The 19322-nt window shown below is 43.7% G+C and overlaps 1 protein-coding gene across 5 annotated transcripts in view; it reads right to left on the minus strand.

Moving 5' to 3' along the window:
• Positions 1-19322, minus strand: part of Xpd (general transcription and DNA repair factor IIH helicase subunit Xpd) — a 436267-nt gene that overhangs the window by 15581 nt on the left and 401364 nt on the right. For all 5 annotated transcript variants that reach the window (XM_068381754.1, XM_068381755.1, XM_068381756.1 and 2 more), the window contains 4 exons: positions 18209-18333; positions 8261-8429; positions 7873-8061; positions 6142-6313 (listed from right to left, as the gene is read on the minus strand). In XM_068381754.1, coding sequence (XP_068237855.1) covers positions 6142-6313; positions 7873-8061; positions 8261-8429; positions 18209-18333 — 655 coding nt within the window. The remainder of the gene's footprint in view (positions 1-6141; positions 6314-7872; positions 8062-8260; positions 8430-18208; positions 18334-19322) is intronic.

The following is a 19322-nucleotide window of genomic DNA, read 5'->3' on the forward strand; positions in this document are numbered from 1 at the left end:
CAGTACTCACCCTTCGAAATTCCGTGATGAAGTGCTTGAAGAATTAGGACATGGTTGTGCAGGACCACTGGTCACAAGCTCTCAAGGAAAGAAAGTTAAAAAGCGAAGACAAGGGGGAGATAGAAAAGATCGCACCTGTGTCTGATGGTTTTGATATCCACGATTGAACCTGGGTCTTGGGCCGTTAAACCGGTTGGAGCGCGGAGATAACTGTACCAATCGAAAACCCATCTAGGGACTTCCTCGTACATTCCTTGAGGTAGTGAGACGTGAACGTCGACTGGTTTGACCAGGTGCCTGCTCTAAGAATCTGTGCTACTGACATGTTCTTTTCAAAAGCTAGAGAGGTACTAATACCTCTAACGTCATGTGCTCTGGGTCTTCCTGGCACTGGTAGACCCACACCAGTGTAAGCCTTGATGATGACTTGTCTGAGCCAAAAGGAAATGGTGTTTTTAGAAATCTGTTTCTTAGTCGGACCTGTGGAGACGAAAAGATTCTTTATACCTTGACATAGATTAGCCATCCTTTTCAGATATTTCCTTATAGCTCTGACTGGACACAATTTCAAGTCATCCTGATTGTCCGATCTGGGAATTGCTGGAATAGAGAAGCCCTCAAACTTAGGGGTTTTGAGTTTTGGCTACGAATGAAGGTACAAACTTGAAGGAGACATCTCGCCAACCCCTCGAATGTTCTACTTCATAGGACAACCCATGGATCTCTCCTACTCTCTTCGCTGAGGCCAGCGCTAACAAGAAGACCGCTTTAAGCGTAAGATTCCTATCCACTATATCCTTCAAGGGTTCGAAGGGGGACTTACTAAGCATATCAAGTACTCTAGCCACGTTCCATTGAGGAACCCTGGACGAAAAGAGGGGACAAGACTGCTCAAAACTCTTGATGAGCATTGAAATATGTCTAAAAGCCCCTAGATCAATTCCTTTCAAGAGAAAAACTTGTCCTAGAGCAGCCCGTACTCCTTTCACTGCTGGAATTGACATGCCCACCTCATCCCTGAGGTGGACGAGAAAGTCCGCAATGTCAGGGATCAATGCTTCCAAGGGCTTGATTTTTCTTGAGGCACACCACCTTGTAAAAGCTGCCCATTTTGCTTGGTATACTGCTGTTGAGGACTACCTAAGGTACCGAGACATTCTGTCTGCTGTTTTCGCCGAATATCCCTGTCTCCTCAGAAGGCGCTGGATAACCTCCAGGCGTGTAGACGAAGGGACTGAGGATTCTCGTGGAACCTTAGAAAGTGTGGCTGCCTCAGTAGGTCTGATCTGTCTGGAAGAGGCCACAGAGGGAGCATTGCCAGTCCTTTTAGATCTGCGAACCACTCCCTCTCCGGCCACCAGGGCACTACCAAAGTCATTTTTAGGTTGTTGGCTGTCCTGATTCTGTTGAGCACTTGCCTGATCTGAGCAAAAGGAGGAAAGGCGTACACGTCTAAGTTGTCCCACTTGTGCTGGAAGGCGTCCTCCAATGCTGCCTTTGGGTCTGGGACAGGAGAACAGAATACCAGAAGTTGTGTATTCAGCCTTGTTGCGAAGAGATCCATTACCGGAGATCCCCACATTCAAATGATGAACTTCGCTACTTCCGGGTGAAGGGACCATTCTGTTCCCACCACTTGGCCTATCCTGCTGAGGCCGTCGGCCAGTACATTTTTCTTTCCCGGAATGAATCTCGCCGTCAACTTGACTTGTTCTTCTTCGGCCCATTTTAAGATTTGCAATGCGAGAACGCACAACTCCTTTGACTTCAATCCCCCTTTCTTCTTTATGTACGCCACCACTGTGGCGTTGTCCGACATCAGAGCCACTGTATTTCCTTTTAGGAGACTCCCGAAGTACAGACAGGCTTCCTGGGCAGCTCTCATCTCCAGGACATTGATGTGAAGGGTTTTCTCGACTTTCGTCCAACTTCCTCTCGCAGCCTTCCCTAGGAGATGGGCTCCCCACCCCTCCTTTGAGGCGTCTGTGAAGAGGAGAAGTTCCGGAGGCCCGGAAGACACGGCATTCCTTTGAGAGTGTTCGTACGATCCTGCCACCATTCCCGGGACTGTCTTGTTTCTGGAAGAATCGGGACAATCTTGTAGGGGGAGCTCCACTAATCCCAGAGATCCTTTAGGTTCCACTGAATGCTCCTGAGATTCTGTCTCCCTTGAGGGATCAGCTTCTCCAAAGACACTAGGTGGCCTATCAACCTCTGCCAATCCTTTGCCCTTCTGGGTTGGTCCGCTAGGAAGGGGTAAAGGACCTGGTCCAGATTGTTCAACCTGTCTACTGACGGAAAGGCTCTGACCAGTAAGGAGTCTAGGACTATGCCTAAGTACATCATCTTGTTGGTTGGGGTCAGGTGAGATTTTTCCAGGTTGATGGTGATACCCAGGGTCTTGCAGAAGTGTAGAAGATACGTGCCCTGTTGCTTCAAGACTTCCTCTGAGGAAGAAAAGAGTAACCAATCGTCCAGGTACCGAATTAGACGGATTCCCCGTTCGTGAGCCCAAACGGAGACCGTCGTGAATACCTGGGGGGCTGAGGAGAGTCCGAAGCACAGGGCTCTGAACTGCAAGATCTGGGTGCCCCACCTCACCCGGAGATACTTCCTGCTGCTGGATGGATTGGAATCTGGAAATAGGCGTCCTTGAGGTCTATGGACAACATGAAATCCCCCTCCCTCAAGGACTCCAGAACCGACTTCGGGGTGTCCATCTTGAAGTCGGTTTTTCGTATGAATTTGTTGAGGGCTGACAGGTCTATCACTGGTCTCCAACCTCCCGTTGCTTTCTCTACCAGGAAGAGCCGACTGTAGAACCCCGGACCTGGTAAGTGAACAGTCTCCATTGCTCCCTTTTCAAACATAGAGGAGACTTCTTCTTTCAAGGCTGCTCTCTTCAAGGTGTCCTTGGGGGCCAACCACTCCGCCTGACTTGCTGGTATAAGGGGAGGTGGATCCGCCAGGAAAGGAAGCCTGTAGCCCTCTTTTAAAACCGTCACCGTCCACGGTTCTGCACCGTGAAGTTTCCAAGCTTGCCAAAATAGTCTGAGGCATCCCCCTACCTGAGGCTTGGGCAGGAGAGAGGGGCCTCTCACTCTACCTCCTTCGGGATGAACGTCCTCTCCTGCCTGAAGGGTAGACTGTCCTAAATGAGGAAGGAGCTGAGTTGGTTCCCCTTCGGGTGGGATGAGTTGTCTGCGACCACAGAGATGCCGAGAAGTCTCTCCTTACTTGCGTAGGGGAAGAGCGAGAAGTTGAAGGAGCATCGGAAGCAGGTCTTCTAAACCCAGGTCTTCTCATCGACTGGTGTTTCGGTAATTCGGTCTCCTTCCTCTTAGCCAGTTTCTCAACGACCTCCTCCGTCTTCTTAAGGGGGAAAAGACCTTCATCCCACACAGTCAGGTTCCGGAGAGCCTTAGCTTCCCTGTCCAGAATTCTCTTAGAGAGATTCTTCAGGACAGGGTATGCTCCATCTCACACTAACTCAATACCGCCAGACACAGGAAAAAGAAAGGGAACACAAGGAAAGCACCAGGGAACACAAGTTAAAGTGCGAAGCACAAGGGAGAGCACAACGGGACACGTGATCACACACGCGGTACACAACACAAAGGGTCGCACTGAGATATGAGGAGCGTCGAGATATCACGACGCGACCAGAGAACTTACTGAAGGTCGTGACCCAAGCTCACATGTGGCCTGCCTCGGCATTGCCCTCAGGGCACGTAACCTTCCGCCTAGGCCTACCATTACAGAAAACGGGAGTAGGGTAAACTACACAAAACTCTGGTCGATTGAGAGGAGGTTCCAGGTAACTCCTATGAAAGTAGTTTGAGGTAAGTTCCTGTGTTGGAACAATCATATTTTACAATGAGATAGTCGCCTCTGTTTTCTCAGCTACTATCTTTGCAGAATTGGTTATTCACGATACAGAGAACCATATGAGCTATCAAATAAAAATTCATCCATTCGTGGTTTCGTATAAATACTCTTACGGTGAGCCGACAACCTCAGCACGGTACAGTAGTTTGAGAATTTTAACTTCTGTTAATGGTCAATCTATTTATCGATTGCCTTTAGTTGTCGGTTATCTAAAATAGGTTAGATCCAGGTAATTCCTTCTAGATATTGGATATCCTTTGATAATACAAATTATGTCCACGAACTAGTGGTGGTAGGACAGATCCTAAGGATGTCTTCAGATGTGTCCCATTACTAGAATACATCCAAAACCAAATTTGTAAATGGTCATCCTTCCAGTTCAAGATAGACGGGGTGATGCTTCTTTGGCCAGGAAGTGCTGTATCAACCAATGTGGGAATTGTGATATAGACAGAGAACAGGTACTGTATTTGACTTATGGTGGGAAGTCTCTGAGGTTTGTTATTCCATTATTTCAGCCATGTTGTAGAAAGAGATACAGTCGTCTAACTGATAAAGCAGTTCTTCACTGGGTTGTCCAAACTCAAGCTAGTTAGTGGCTTCAGGGTTGTTGACAAGCCTATTCGCTGTGGGAGGTAGGAATTGCTTTTAGGAGATCCTGCACCGCATTCTCTGTGTTTCATGTGGGAAACAAATGATCTTTAGTATGTGGGCCACAAGATACCTCTTTGGGAAGTATGCAGCATGATCAAACAAATTATTTTTAGAGAAAAAGAAAACTTGAGCTTAGCAAAGTCTAGTACTTCCAAGCAGCAAGCAGTTGGGCACTACATCTGTAGGTATGTCTAGAAGTTTGGAAATGTTGGGGTTGCCCGTGCAGATTCTTGTTCGCTCCTTCACCACGCTTTCTCGTCATCTTTATAACTTTATCTATCACATGGAAAACACCAATTTTTGTCAGTTTAGCGATGCTGAATAATGCTGGGGCTGGTCAATATTTGGATGAATGACTACCAGGGAACAATAGATAAACAACGATTGAGGTGTTTTGTCATCTTGTTTTGGATCCCTTGTCATAAAAGATAGGTACCCTTTTGCTACAGGAAATTCTAGACTTTTAAACATTCCCTACTTTTACTAAGATCTAGGTGTGTAACAAAGTTCAGGCTTTCTGTAAACCCCAATGACTAAACAGCCCTGTTCGGGACATAAGGAAAGTGATCCGCAGACTTGGATCGTCTGCTGCCAAGTGTCAGAGAAGATTGTCGCACTAATCAATCTGCTTAGAGGAACCATTTTAAAGGTGATTAACCGAAATACATCCACTTTACATCTAATCACCTGAGGACTTTTGATGACATTCTTGAACCCAAAGTTTTTGCAACCATCTAGATTGTCCTCTGGAAGTCTAAAAGACAGTCTACCATTATTTTGTAACAAAATAATGAGTTTCAGTCTAAGAATATATCAATAACTAGAACTAGCTAGGCTCAAATTTTTAAAACTTTTTAAGATGGTCTTTTTTATATAAAAATTTCCATTCAAGGTGTCCTTTCAAAAATTATAAGGATAAAGCATAGATCAATGCTTAATCTTAGACATCTTTAAGCCTGTCAGTATAGGATGCCAATAATCCTGTCTGCCTGTCAGAATTGGGATGTTATTTTACATATTGTATTCATCTTTTTTGCCCTCATTCAGTATTAAATGGTTTTGAGACTATGAGTTGTTTCAATTTCTTTTAACACTTCCCCTTATTAGAAATGCTTGCAAGTATTTCGGCTGAGATTAGTGGTCCTTGTTCAGTAAAACTATGTTCAGTATGTTTTGAACAAACTATAGATATTGCAGGTAGTGCCACTAATTGATTCTGTGAGATTAGAACGTCAATCTTATACAAGCCTTGAAGATGAAGGTTCCAGATATTTATAGACCTACATCTCTCAATGTTTGTAAAAAGGTTTCTTTGGAGAGAATTTCAAGTTAGTTCACATGCTTACTGTGATGAGGTAGTCTAGCTATAAAGAAGACATAAATATCATAGTGGATTATTTATAACTTAGAAATAAATCTGTTTGAATACCCTTTGCATAAGGTAAAAGCAATGGAGCTCAGATTCTCTTGGCTACAAACACCTTTGAATTTTCATGGGAATGATGGTCACATTTCTTACATTTCTTTTCAGGTGTAAGCTAAATATTCTAAATATTATATAACAAAAATTCTCTACATAAAACAAGGTACAGAACTTACCATTGGAAGGATACATGAGCGAGCCAATGTCATAGTAAAAGAATTTTGAATTACAGGATGGAAATCTAAAATCTTGGGATACATGTCTAATGGTGACAATGTTCCAGATGTAATGACAACAGTCTGGAATTTGGTGAAGACTGGCTTGATGGCGAGGGAAGAATCAAGACACCTGAAATCATGAGAGGAATATAAATGAGGTGGTAATGAATGATTCCAAATTTTCAAACTTCAATGTATACTGGCTCAAATCTACACTTACTCATCAAAATAAGTTTGTGATAATTATGAAGAAGAAATTTGTACCACAAACCAAAGCTTAAACTTCAGCTCAAAGCACAGTAGTGCCTTGGTTTAAGAGTTTAATCTGTAACACAGTAGTTCCTTGGTTTGAGAGTCTAATCTGTAACACAGTAGTACCTTTGTTTAAGTTTAATCTGTAACACAGTAGAGCCTTGGTTTAAGAGTCTAATCTGTAACACAATAGTGCATTGGTTTTGTGTCTAATCTGTAATACAGTAGTGCATTGGTTTTGTATCTAATCTGTAACACAGTAGTGCATTGGTTTACGAGTCTAATCTGTAACACAGTAGTGCCTTGGTTTAAGCCTAATCTGTAAAGTCGATTAGATGTAAGCCGATGAGTACTATACAGTATCTGTATTTCAAAGTACTTGTAAACCAAGGTATCATTGTACTGTACATTTGAGGTCTCTTTGGAAAAGCATTACCAGAGTACAAAAAACAGTTTATTCAGACAATCATATCTACACGATTCCTAATTATTTAACAAAGCATTGTTTTGACTCGCATAAAGACTAGAAATATTATGATACTATGAAAATATCAGTAGGTGAAATATTCTTTAACTCTTTGATCGACAGGTTTTGAAAACAGTATTGACTTGAAATGAGGGTACCAAAGCAACTGTCATAATTGTTATCAAAATTAGTTTATTGGAAGACCCATAAACTAAGAAAACAATTATCCACCATAAAGAAAGAGGCAAATTGAGAATAGCTTTGAAAGCATAATCATCATTTCTAAATTTCTCATGGAAACTAAACCATTAAGCAACATAGTTTTTGCATAGATATCAAATATTATGCACAGCTCATATGCATTCATGTTATCATTAATCTAGGGAAGAATTAATTTAATTTACCATTTATACTTTGTTATTACATAAACTATTATCTCTTTTACACGACCACTGTCTAGGTCAGACACCGTGGCAACATTAAATTTCATGTGACAACACTGTTATTAGTTCCTGCCATGTGCAGAATAAGGCAGTTGTTGTAAAGTGGTCGGTGAAGTGTGACAAGAATGGGACTTACTTCCACTTTCATGTTTGTGTCTTTAATATAAGAGAATATCAGGAATCTATGATTTTAATTCATTACCCTTAGCACCAACCTACATGGACTTACGTGGCCGGGTTACATGCTGCACCAAGTTTTTAACTTTCAAACAATTAGAAGTAGACAATTTACACTAGTTGTATACTAGTTGGAGCTCTGGTAGGATAACAGTTTTGGACAATAGATTGTGTTAGCTAGGAGAAGAGTAATGAAATACTTCCAAGAAATAAAATACTCTCTCAATATTCTTATCTACTATTAAAGAATGATAATTTAAGAAGTGTGCATTGCAAATTATTTAAACAATAACATTCAAACTTAATACCCCCTACTATATATACAAATGAAAGGAACTTAAGATGATTTACCTCAAGTACAATATTGGATTTGGAATGTTAGGGGCTTTATCCTCGAAAGGCTCGATTATCACTACAAATCCTTGAAGATATGTTGACACTAGCGTGGCAAAATGAGCTACTGCAACAAGGGGAGCCAGATCAGACACATCTGTAAGCTCAAGTGATCTAACTATTGAAGACAGTCGCTCTGTGCAGAATCTGGAACAAAAAGTGAAGTGACAGAATAAAGGAAGTATTGTACTTAAGATAAAGGAATCAAGAAAAGTTCAAAATATTTTGTCCTTTTCATTAGGTCAATACTTCTAATCAACTTCTCCCTAAGAATTTAAAGTTAACTGGCTGAAAAATAAACCCCCAAACAAAAAAATTACCAGCAATCAAAATTTCATAGGCTTACCTCAAAGGTTTTCGCTCGATAAATGCCCGATTTTTCAGGTCCCTGAGTATACCAGCCGGAGATTCTTGAACAGCATGGGTCACAGTGAGACGATGTTTTAGAAAATCTACTAAGCGCCTCATAAATGATACAAAATAGTCTGCTGTTCTGATTGTGCCAGGGATATTATCTGAAGAAAATCATAATAAAACTTTGTGTGCATAATAAAATGTTATTTTCATTAGTAAAATAAATTTTTGAATATACTTACCCGGTGATCATATAGCTGTCAGCTCTGCTGCCCGACAGAAAAACCTAAGGACAAAATACGCCAGCGATCGCTATACAGGTGGGGGTGTACATCAACAGCGCCATCTGTCGAGCAGGTACTCAAGTACTCCATGTCAACACAGAACCAATTTTCTCCTCGGCCCACTGGGTCTCTATTGGGGAGGAAGGGTGGGTCCTTTAATTTATGATCACCGGGTAAGTATATTCAAAAATTTATTTTACTAATGAAAATAACATTTTTCAATATTAAACTTACCCGGTGATCATATAGCTGATTCACACCCAGGGGGGTGGGTAGAGACCAGCATATATGTTAACATTAAGAGCTAAGTATTTTGTATTTCATTTTAGCAGTTATTCAAAATAACAAACATAAAATTAATAAGTACCTGGTAAGGAAGTCGACTTGAACAATTACTCTGCCTTTTTAAGTACGTCTTCCTTACTGAGCCTCGCGATCCTCATAGGATGCTGAGCGACTCCTAGGAGCTGAAGTATGAAGGGTTGCAACCCATACTAAAGGACCTCATCAAAACCTCTAATATAGGCGCTTCTCAAGAAAGAATTTGACCACCCGCCAAATCAACCAGGATGCGAAAGGCTTCTTAGCCTTCCGGACAACCCAAAAAACAACAATAAAAAACATTTCAAGAGAAAGATTAAAAAGGTTATGGGATTAGGGGAATGTAGTGGTTGAGCCCTCACCCACTACTGCACTCGCTGCTACGAATGGTCCCAGGGTGTAGCAGTTCTCGTAAAGAGACTGGACATCTTTAAGGTAAAATGATGCGAACACTGATTTGCTTCTCCAATAGGTTGCATCCATTACACTCTGCAGAGATGTTTTGTTTGAAGGCCACTGAAGTTGCGACAGCTCTAACTTCATGTGTCCTTACCTTCAGCAAAGCATGGTCCTCCTCATTCAGATGGAAATGAGCTTCTCGAATCAAAAGTCTGATATAATAAGAAACTGCATTCTTCGACATAGGTAAAGAAGGTTTCTTAATGGCGCACCATAAAGCTTGACTGTCCACGTAATGGTTTAGTACGTCTCAAATAGTACTTAAGAGCTCTTACAGGGCATAGTACTCTTTCTTGTTCATTTCCAACCAAATTAGCAAGGCTTGGAATATCGAACGATTTGGGCCAAGGACGAGAAGGAAGTTCGTTTTTGGCTAAAAAACCAAGCTGTAAGGAACATGTAGCCGTTTCAGATGTAAATCCAATGTTCCTGCTGAAGGCGTGTATCTCACTGACTCTTTTAGCTGTTGCTAAGCAGACGAGGAAAAGAGTCTTCAAAGTGAGATCTTTAAAAGAGGCTGATTGAAGTGGTTCGAACCTTGCTGACATAAGGAATCTTAGTACCACGTCTAAGTTCCAACCTGGTGTGGCCAACCGACGCTCCTTCGAGGTCTCAAAAGACTTAAGGAGGTCCTGTAGATCTTTGTTGTTGGAAAGATCTAAGCCTCTGTGACGGAAGACTGCTGCCAACATGCTTCTGTAACCCTTGATCGTGGGAGCTGAAAGGGATCTATCCTTCCTTAGGTATAAAAGGAAGTCAGCTATCTGAGTTACAGAGGTACTGGTTGAGGATACTGATTTCGACTTGCACCAGCTTCGGAAGACTTCCCACTTCGACTGGTAGACTTTGAGAGTGGATGTCCTCCTTGCTCTAGCAATCGCTCTGGCTGCCTCCTTCGAAAAGCCTCTAGCTCTCGAGAGTCTTTCGATAGTCTGAAGGCAGTCAGACGAAGAGCGTGGAGGCTTGGGTGTACCTTCTTTACATGCGGCTGACGCAGAAGGTCCACTCTTAGAGGAAGTGTTCTGGGAACGTCTACTAGCCATTGCAGTACCTCGGTGAACCATTCTCTCGCGGGCCAGAGGGGAGCAACCAACGTCAACCTTGTCCCTTCGTGAGAGGCGAACTTCTGCAGTACTCTGTTGACAATCTTGAACGGGGGGAACGCATAAAGGTCTAGATGGGACCAATCCAGAAGAAAGGCATCTATGTGAACTGCTGCTGGGTCCGGAATCGGTGAGCAATAAATTGGGAGCCTCTTGGTCATCGAGGTTGCGAACAGATCTATGGTAGGCTGACCCCACAAGGCCCATAGTCTGTTGCATACATTCTTGTGAAGGGTCCACTCTGTTGGGATGATTTGACCCTTCCGGCTGAGGCGGTCTGCCATGACATTCATGTCGCCTTGAATGAACCTCGTTACTAGGGATATGTTTCGATCTCTTGACCAGGTGAGGAGGTCCCTTGCGATCTCGTACAACGTCATCGAATGAGTCCCTCCTTGCTTGGAGATGTACGCCAAGGCTGTGGTGTTGTCGGAGTTCACCTCCACCACCTTGCCTAGAAGGAGGGACTTGAAGCTTCTCAAGGCCAGATGAACTGCCAGTAGCTCCTTGCAGTTGATGTGCAACGTTCTTTGATCCGTATTCCACGTGCCCGAGCATTCCCGACCGTCCAATGTCGCACCCCAGCCCGTGTCCGATGCGTCCGAGAAGAGAAGGTGGTCGGGGGTCTGAACAGCCAGTGGCAGACCCTCCCTGAGGAGAATGTTGTTCTTCCACCAAGTCAGTGAAGACTTCATTTTCTCGGAAATAGGAACCGAGACCGCTTCTAGCGTCTTGTCCTTTCTCCAGTGAACAGCTAGGTGAAATTGAAGGGGTCGGAGGTGGAGTCTCCCTAACGCGATGAACTGGTCCAGTGATGAAAGCGTCCCTATCAGACTCATCCACTGTCTGACTGAACATCGGTCCTTCTTCAGCATGTTCTGGATGCATTCTTGGGCTTGACTGATTCTGGGGGCCGACGGAAAAGCCCGAAAAGCTTGACTCTGAATCTCCATTCCTAGGTATACTATAGTTTGGGATGGGACGAGTTGGGACTTTTCCATATTGACCAGGAGACCCAATTCCTTGGTCAGATCCAGAGTCCACTTTAGATTCTCCAGACAGCGACGACTTGACGCAGCTCTTAAAAGCCAGTCGTCCAAATAGAGGGAGGCTCTGATGTCTGCTAAATGCAGGAATTTGGCAATATTCCTCATCAGTTTGGTAAAAACAAGAGGTGCCGTGCTTAGGCCAAAGCACAGGGCTTGGAACTGGTATACAACCTTCCCGAAAACGAACCTTAGAAAAGGTTGGGAATCTGGGTGGATGGGGACGTGAAAGTAAGCGTCCTTTAGGTCTAACGAGACCATCCAGTCTTCCTTCCTGACCGATGCTAGAACCGACTTTGTCGTCTCCATGGTGAACGTCTGCTTTGTGACAAAGACATTCAGAGCACTGACGTCTAGCACCGGTCTCCACCCTCCTGTCTTCTTCGCCACTAAGAAGAGACGGTTGTAGAAGCCCGGGGATTGATGGTCCCGGACTATGACTACCGCTCCCTTTTGTAGTAAGAGAGACACCTCTTGCTGTAAAGCTAGTCTCTTGTCCTCCTCTCTGTACCTGGGAGAGAGGTCGATGGGAGTTGTTGCTAGAGGGGGCTTGCGCAAGAATGGAATCCTGTACCCCTCTCTGAGTAACTTCACAGACTGTGCGTCTGCGCCCCTGTTCTCCCAGGCCTGCCAGTAGTTCTTGAGCCTGGCTCCCACTGCTGTCTGAAGAAGGTGGCAGTCAGACTCTGCCTCTAGAGGACTTAGAACCCTTCTTCTTGCTCCCACGTTGACTTTCGGCACGAGCACCTCCTCTGCTGGAAGCTCTGCCACGAAAGGGCGGAATGAACCTTGACGCTGGAGTGTCCATCCTGGGTCTAGGCACGGAGGGCAAAGGGGTGGCTTTGCGTGCGGATGACGCCACCAGGTCATGAGTGTCTTTCTGGATCAAGGAGGCGGCAATCTCCTTGATCAACTCTTCAGGGAAGAGACACTTCGAGAGCGGAGCAAACATAAGTTCCGACTTTTGACATGGGGTGACTCCAGCTGACAAGAAGGAGCAAAGGTGATCCCGCTTCTTGAGGACCCCGGACACGAAAGAAGCCGCAAGCTCACTAGAACCATCCCGTATGGCTTTGTCCATGCAGGACATAATGAGCATGGAAGTTTCCTTGTCAGAAGGGGAGGTCTTCCTGCTCAACGCTCCCAAACACCAGTCCAAGAAGTTAAAGACTTCGAATGCACGGAAAACTCCTTTCATAAGATGGTCCATATCCGAAGGAGTCCAGCAAATCTTGGAGCGTCTCATAGCCAGCCTGCGGGGAGAGTCTACCAGACTTGAGAAGTCGCCCTGGGCAGAGGCAGGAACTCCCAAGCCGAGAACTTCTCCCGTGGCATACCAGACGCTAGATCTGGAAGCAAGCTTGGCCGGGGGAAACATGAAGGTTGTCTTCCCAAGTTGCTTTTTGGACTGCAACCACTCTCCCAGTACCCTTAAAGCTCTCTTGGACGAGCGAGCGAGTACGAGCTTCGTAAAGGCAGGTGCTGCTGACTGCATGCCTAAAGCGAACTCAGAGGGAGGCGAGCGTGGTGCTGCAGACACAAACTGATCCGGATATAAATCCTTGAACAGCGCAAGCACTTTCCTAAAGTCTAAGGAGGGAGGCGTGGTCTTGGGTTCGTCGATGTCCGAGTGTTGGTCGTCAAGATGTGCAGCGTCGTCATCATCAGAGAGTCCATCGTCTGAATGTTGAGGAGGAAGCGGCAAAGGAGTAGGTAAAAGCTGGACGGCTGAGTCCGGCAGCACGGGTGCATGCGTGGCTGCACTGGACCCAACGTCATGGAACTGTTGGTCAGTCTGAGAACTGGCAACAACCATAGCTGAGTGGGGACGCAAAGTGTCTACTCCTGACTGTGGTCGGATAGCGGAGACCACCGTGGGTTGCGGAGGCTGACGCACCGCGTCAAAACACGGCAACTTAACTCCACCCTCCTGTTGTTGTGGTAGCACACGAACGTCAACGGAGGGTTCCGTGCGTCGGTGAACGTCAACATGCGTCTGGCAGGGTCGACTGCGCATGGGTGGTGGAGCTCTCACAGCTGGAGTGTGGGAGCAGGCAGCCTCAGCGTCTGCTGGGCGCACAACCGTGGTTGGTTGTAGGCTAACGGGTGCAGCGTCAACCTTCTCCGCACGATACTCCTGCATAAAGGAAGCTAACTGAGTCTGCATAGACTGTAGCAAAGACCACTTAGGGTCTACAGCAGCTGGTGCGGCAACAGACGGAGTTACTGCCTGTTGCGGTACCACTTTGCCTCTCTTAGGAGGCGTGCAGTCGTCGGAGGACTGCAGCGAGTCCGAACTGACCCAGTGGCTACACCTGGGCCGTTGGAGTTGCTCGGAAGGGACCTTGCGTTTAAGAGGCCGTGAGACCTTGGTCCATCGTTTCTGGCGAGAAACCTCTTCCGCAGACGAGGAATGAACGGGCTCACTCGTCTTCTTGTGGGTGGGACGATCTAGGCAAGATACGTCCGAAACCACGGAGGGAACGTCTGTCCGCTGATTAAAGCCTGTCGAACCCTTTGGTCGTACGACATTGCTTCTCCCCTGGGCTTGGGAGCTTGCAAGAGGTCCCGGACTGGGAGGACGACAGGCACGAACAGACGCACCCTCATGCGTAACACTGACACTTTTCACTGCACTAACACTCACTTCACTTCCCACTGCACTTTTACCTTTCAACTCCCTGACGTCAGCCATGAGTTGATTGCGGTCATTCGCCAATGACTCGACTCTCTCACCCAGAGCCTGGATGGCACGCATCATATCTGCCATCGAAGGTTGATGAGAGCTAGCAGGGGGGTCGGGAGCAACCACTACAGGGGAAGGAATAGGTTGTGGGGCATGGGGAGAGGAAAAATCAACTGAGCGAGACGAACTCCTCCTGACTCTATCCCTCTCTAGCCTACGTGCATATTTCAGGAATTCTTGAAAATCGAATTCCGAAAGCCCAACGCATTCCTCACATCGATCTTCCAATTGACAGGCTTTACCCCTACAATTGGAACAAACGGTGTGCGGATCGATAGAGGCCTTCAGAAGACGCCTTGAACAGTCCCTAGCGCTGCACTTCCTGTACTTGGGGACTTGAGAAGGGTCAGACATCTTGAATTAGTCAAAGGGGGAATTCAAAATCTATCCAAGTCGTCAACAAATAATCCAAAATTCAACAAAAGAATGCAAGGAAGTATTGAAGATAACCTCTGCACAGCGAAAGCTAATAACCAGAAATGAATACTTCACCAAATAACGTGAAAATCAATCCAGAAAGCAACAGCGTATTTAGTAGGTCTTGCCAGTGGCACGACAGAGAGAAAATTGGTTCTGTGTTGACATGGAGTACTTGAGTACCTGCTCGACAGATGGCGCTGTTGATGTACACCCCCACCTGTATAGCGATCGCTGGCGTATTTTGTCCTTAGGTTTTTCTGTCGGGCAGCAGAGCTGACAGCTATATGATCACCGGGTAAGTTTAATATTGAAAATTAACATTTTCAATAATATCTGACAGGCACACTATAATATTACTAAACACGAATACTAAAAATCACAACTGTCAACATTAAGATATTAGATAAAACTATTTAATGCAGAAGTATATCTATGTTGTATCTTTTTATCATAACAATTACTGTATTTACCATAAATCATTCTTAAATATTATAATATAGTCTATGTGGATAATAAAATTTTTCATCCATGAGAAGTTTGATTTGCTTGGCAGCATATGTAAAGTCCCAATGAATATGCAGGATAGCAACTGCATTGTGGTTTACGAGACTTGTCTATTCTGGCGATCAAAATAATGAATGGTGGTTTGAAGACTAAAGGACATAGAAAATATCTGGCAGCAGGTAGCTTCATGTAAAGTTTCTGGCAAGCCAGGCACTACAGTATTCCTACTGGTGGATAACTACAATACAATCAAAGTAACCTCCTATGTTCGGAAATTGGTGCAGGATGTCAAAATTACATGTACATAAGATAGGCATCTTCTTTAATTCAAAGGATCCTTAGAAAATTTTTTCACGATTGGTCTGATCCTTGCAGTATTTATTTTTGATCAACAATACTGTCATATATCTCCACTTGAAACTTATTTAGTAATTCAATGCATTAAGTTTCTAATGGATCTAGATTTAATGCATCCTATTCTGCTTCTCGATAACATTTTCTACTTTCCTAAATTCTTGTTAAGAGATTTTTTGCAAACATTGTCTAATGGAAATGGAAGGTTTTTAAAAGGAGAGGAGGCAAGGAAAAGGTGGGCGGAATATTTTGAAAGTTTGCTGAATGTTGAGGATGATAGGGAGGCAGATATAATTGCGGTTCCAGGTGTTGAGGTGCCAGTGATGGGAGATGAGAATGAGAGAGAGATTACAATAGAGGAAGTGAGGAGAGCACTAGATGAAACGAGAGTAGGAAAAGCATCGGGTATGGATGGTGTGAAAGCTGAGATGTTGAAGGAAGGGGGTGTGACTGTACTTGAATGGTTGGTGAGATTGTTTAATGTGTGTTTTGTGTTGTCAATGGTACCAGTAGATTGGGTCTGTGCATGTATTGTACCACTATATAAGGGTAAGGGAGATGTGCATGAGTGTTGTAATTCAAGAGGTATTAGTTTGTTGAGTGTAGTTGGAAAAGTGTATGGTAGAATACTGATTAATAGGATTAAGGATAAAACAGAGAATGCAATCTTGGAAGTACAGGGTGGTTTTAGAAGAGGTAGGGGTTGTATGAATCAGATTTTTACAGTTAGGCAGATATGCGAGAAATATTTAGCAAAAGGTAAGGAGGTGTATGTTGTGTTTATGGATCTGGAGAAAGCATATGATAGAGTTGATAGGGAAGCAATGTGGAATGTGATGAGGTTATATGGAGTTGGTGGAAGGTTGTTGCAAGCAGTGAAAAGTTTCTACACAGGTAGTAAAGCATGTGTTAGAATAGGAAATGAGGTGAGCGATTGGTTTCCGGTGAGAGTGGGGCTGAGACAGGGATGTGTGATGTCGCCGTGGTTGTTTAACTTGTATGTTGATGGAGTGGTGAGAGAGGTGAATGCTAGAGTGCTTGGACGAGGATTAAAACTGGTAGGCGAGAATGATCATGAATGGGAGGTAAATCAGTTGTTGTTTGCGGATGATACTGTACTGGTAGCAGACACAGAAGAGAAGCTTGACCGACTAGTGACAGAATTTGGAAGTGTGTGTGAGAGAAGAAAGTTGAGAGTTAATGTGGGTAAGAGTAAGGTTATGAGATGTACGAGAAGGGAAGGTGGTGCAAGGTTGAATGTCATGTTGAATGGAGAGTTACTTGAGGAGGTGGATCAGTTTAAGTACTTGGGGTCTGTTGTTGCAGCAAATGGTGGAGTGGAAGCAGATGTACGTCAGAGAGTGAATGAAGGTTGCAAAGTGTTGGGGGCAGTTAAGGGAGTAGTAAAAAATAGAGGATTAGGCATGAATGTAAAGAGAGTTCTGTATGAGAAAGTGATTGTACCAACTGTGATGTATGGATCGGAGTTGTGGGGAATGAAAGTGATGGAGAGACAGAAATTGAATGTGTTTGAGATGAAGTGTCTGAGGAGTATGGCTGGTGTATCTCGAGTAGATAGGGTTAGGAACGAAGTGGTGAGGGTGAGAACGGGTGTAAGAAATGAGTTAGCGGCTAGAGTGGATATGAATGTGTTGAGGTGGTTTGGCCATGTTGAGAGAATGGAAAATGGCTGTCTGCTAAAGAAGGTGATGAATGCAAGAGTTGATGGGAGAAGTACAAGAGGAAGGCCAAGGTTTGGGTGGATGGATGGTGTGAAGAAAGCTCTGGGTGATAGGAGGATAGATGTGAGAGAGGCAAGAGAGCGTGCTAGAAATAGGAATGAATGGCGAGCGATTGTGACGCAGTTCCGGTAGGCCCTGCTGCTTCCTCCGGTGCCTTAGATGACCGCGGAGGTAGCAGCAGTAGGGGACTCAGCAGTATGAAGCTTCATCTGTGGTGGAAATGTGGGAGGTTGGGCTGTGGCACCCTAGCAGTACCAGCTGAACTCGGCTGAGTCCCTGGTTAGGCTGGAGGAACGTAGAGAGTAGAGGTCCCCTTTTTGTTTTGTTTCTTGTTGTTGTCGGCTACCCCCCAAAATTGGGGGAAGTGCCTTTGGTATATGTATGTATTGTCTAAGAAACGTTTTTTTATATTTCAATAATTTCAAATGCAGTAGCCCATAAGATTTTGTTGTCCTCCTTTGCTTTTATGGATGAGTACATCGCCATTATCATCATCATCTCCTCCTACACCTATTGACTGATTCCAGTAAGAACATCCGCCAGGCATCGAGAGTAGAAGCCGAAGTGACATCTCATACAGTATATTGCCTAAAGACCAATTCTTCACCCTGCTGCCAGTGATTTTATAGAGATTTAGGGGGCATTTCCTGCACACCCAAAATTCTCATTATTCCACCAGGTTGCTTATCCGCTTATAATCGTACAACCGTTGGCAAACATGGATTTCTAAGATATACTGCCTAGCACGGTATGATTATTTTATTTCTTTTCACTTTGATGTAATAGTGCTTTCCTTTCCAGGAATCAATATCATTTCAAGTACTCACATGCAAGTTTTGTTGCAGTTTAAATATCACAATTCTTTAACAACACAAAGAGATAATGATTTCAACAATTTTTATCTTCAACTGGAGTCCAATTTTAATAATATACTGATAAAAAGACAAAATTTCATACAAACCTTCCAAGATATCATTAGGAAATACAGGATTAGCTACGACATCTTCACTTCTAGCTGCCTGACGAAGACCAGCCATTAACCTGTTGTATTCCTCTTGTAAACGATTACTATCAGATTCCTTAATTCTGGAATGAATAGATTAGTTTATTTCAGGAAAAAGTTATACATTCATGAACAAGATGTGATTGCAAAACAAAATTTCCCTGCCAGACAAAATTTATGACATACTTTGACCTCAGTAAAAAAACACAAAAGATTTTTTATTAAAGGAGTTGGCACTTCAAATATGGAATATCGTTCTTTCACGGTAAAAAGTTCTCGGCCTAATTTAAATTTGCATACAACCTTAAGAGTTTCAAATTGATTTTTACTTCATGACAGGAGTATGAATGCCAAATAAAAGTCTTTGATTAGCATTCCTAATTGATCTTTCACCTCTTTGTATAACCTTGTTATACTGTTTGGATCTACAACATAAATTCTTCAATCACCATCAACCACAAATGATTTATAAAACAACTTTATACTTATAATTGTTTTAGGAAGGCAGAGTCAGACATGGAAACTTGTCCTTTTGTCAGAATGCTCACTGCATCCAGAAATGTGCAAGGCATTATGGTTTAAAATTTATACTTCCGAAATCTTTGAAGATAAGGACTTATGCCAGGAGAAAAAAAACTAAAGGCAACATGGTTAATTTATATGTCTGACAGCATAGTGTGAGCCCTTCAATAAGCTGATTAATTGATTGATTGACTGATTCCAAGTTTTCTGGCATCCTGACATAACTGAAAACGATGTTGATGATGCAGGGACGAGTACCAGCTGACAATTCTTTTCAACTTTAAAAATCACTAGTATTGTAAGGACATTTCTGAATGAGTGACCAGAAATGTAATATGCACTACACCCACATACAGTATCTAAAAACTCCAAAACAATTTGTATTGTATATGAAAAAATAAACTAGACATCAGCTCCTTACATGGTAATCCCCAATGATAAATCTAATAAAAACAGTACAGTGAACTGAAGGTTATATTCTTTACCCTAATTTCTACTCATTTCTTCAAAAAACAATTTCTTCACGTAATGACACGGAAATTAACAAATT

Source organism: Palaemon carinicauda, chromosome 10 (assembly GCF_036898095.1).
Source record: "Palaemon carinicauda isolate YSFRI2023 chromosome 10, ASM3689809v2, whole genome shotgun sequence".
NCBI lineage: Eukaryota > Metazoa > Arthropoda > Malacostraca > Decapoda > Palaemonidae > Palaemon > Palaemon carinicauda.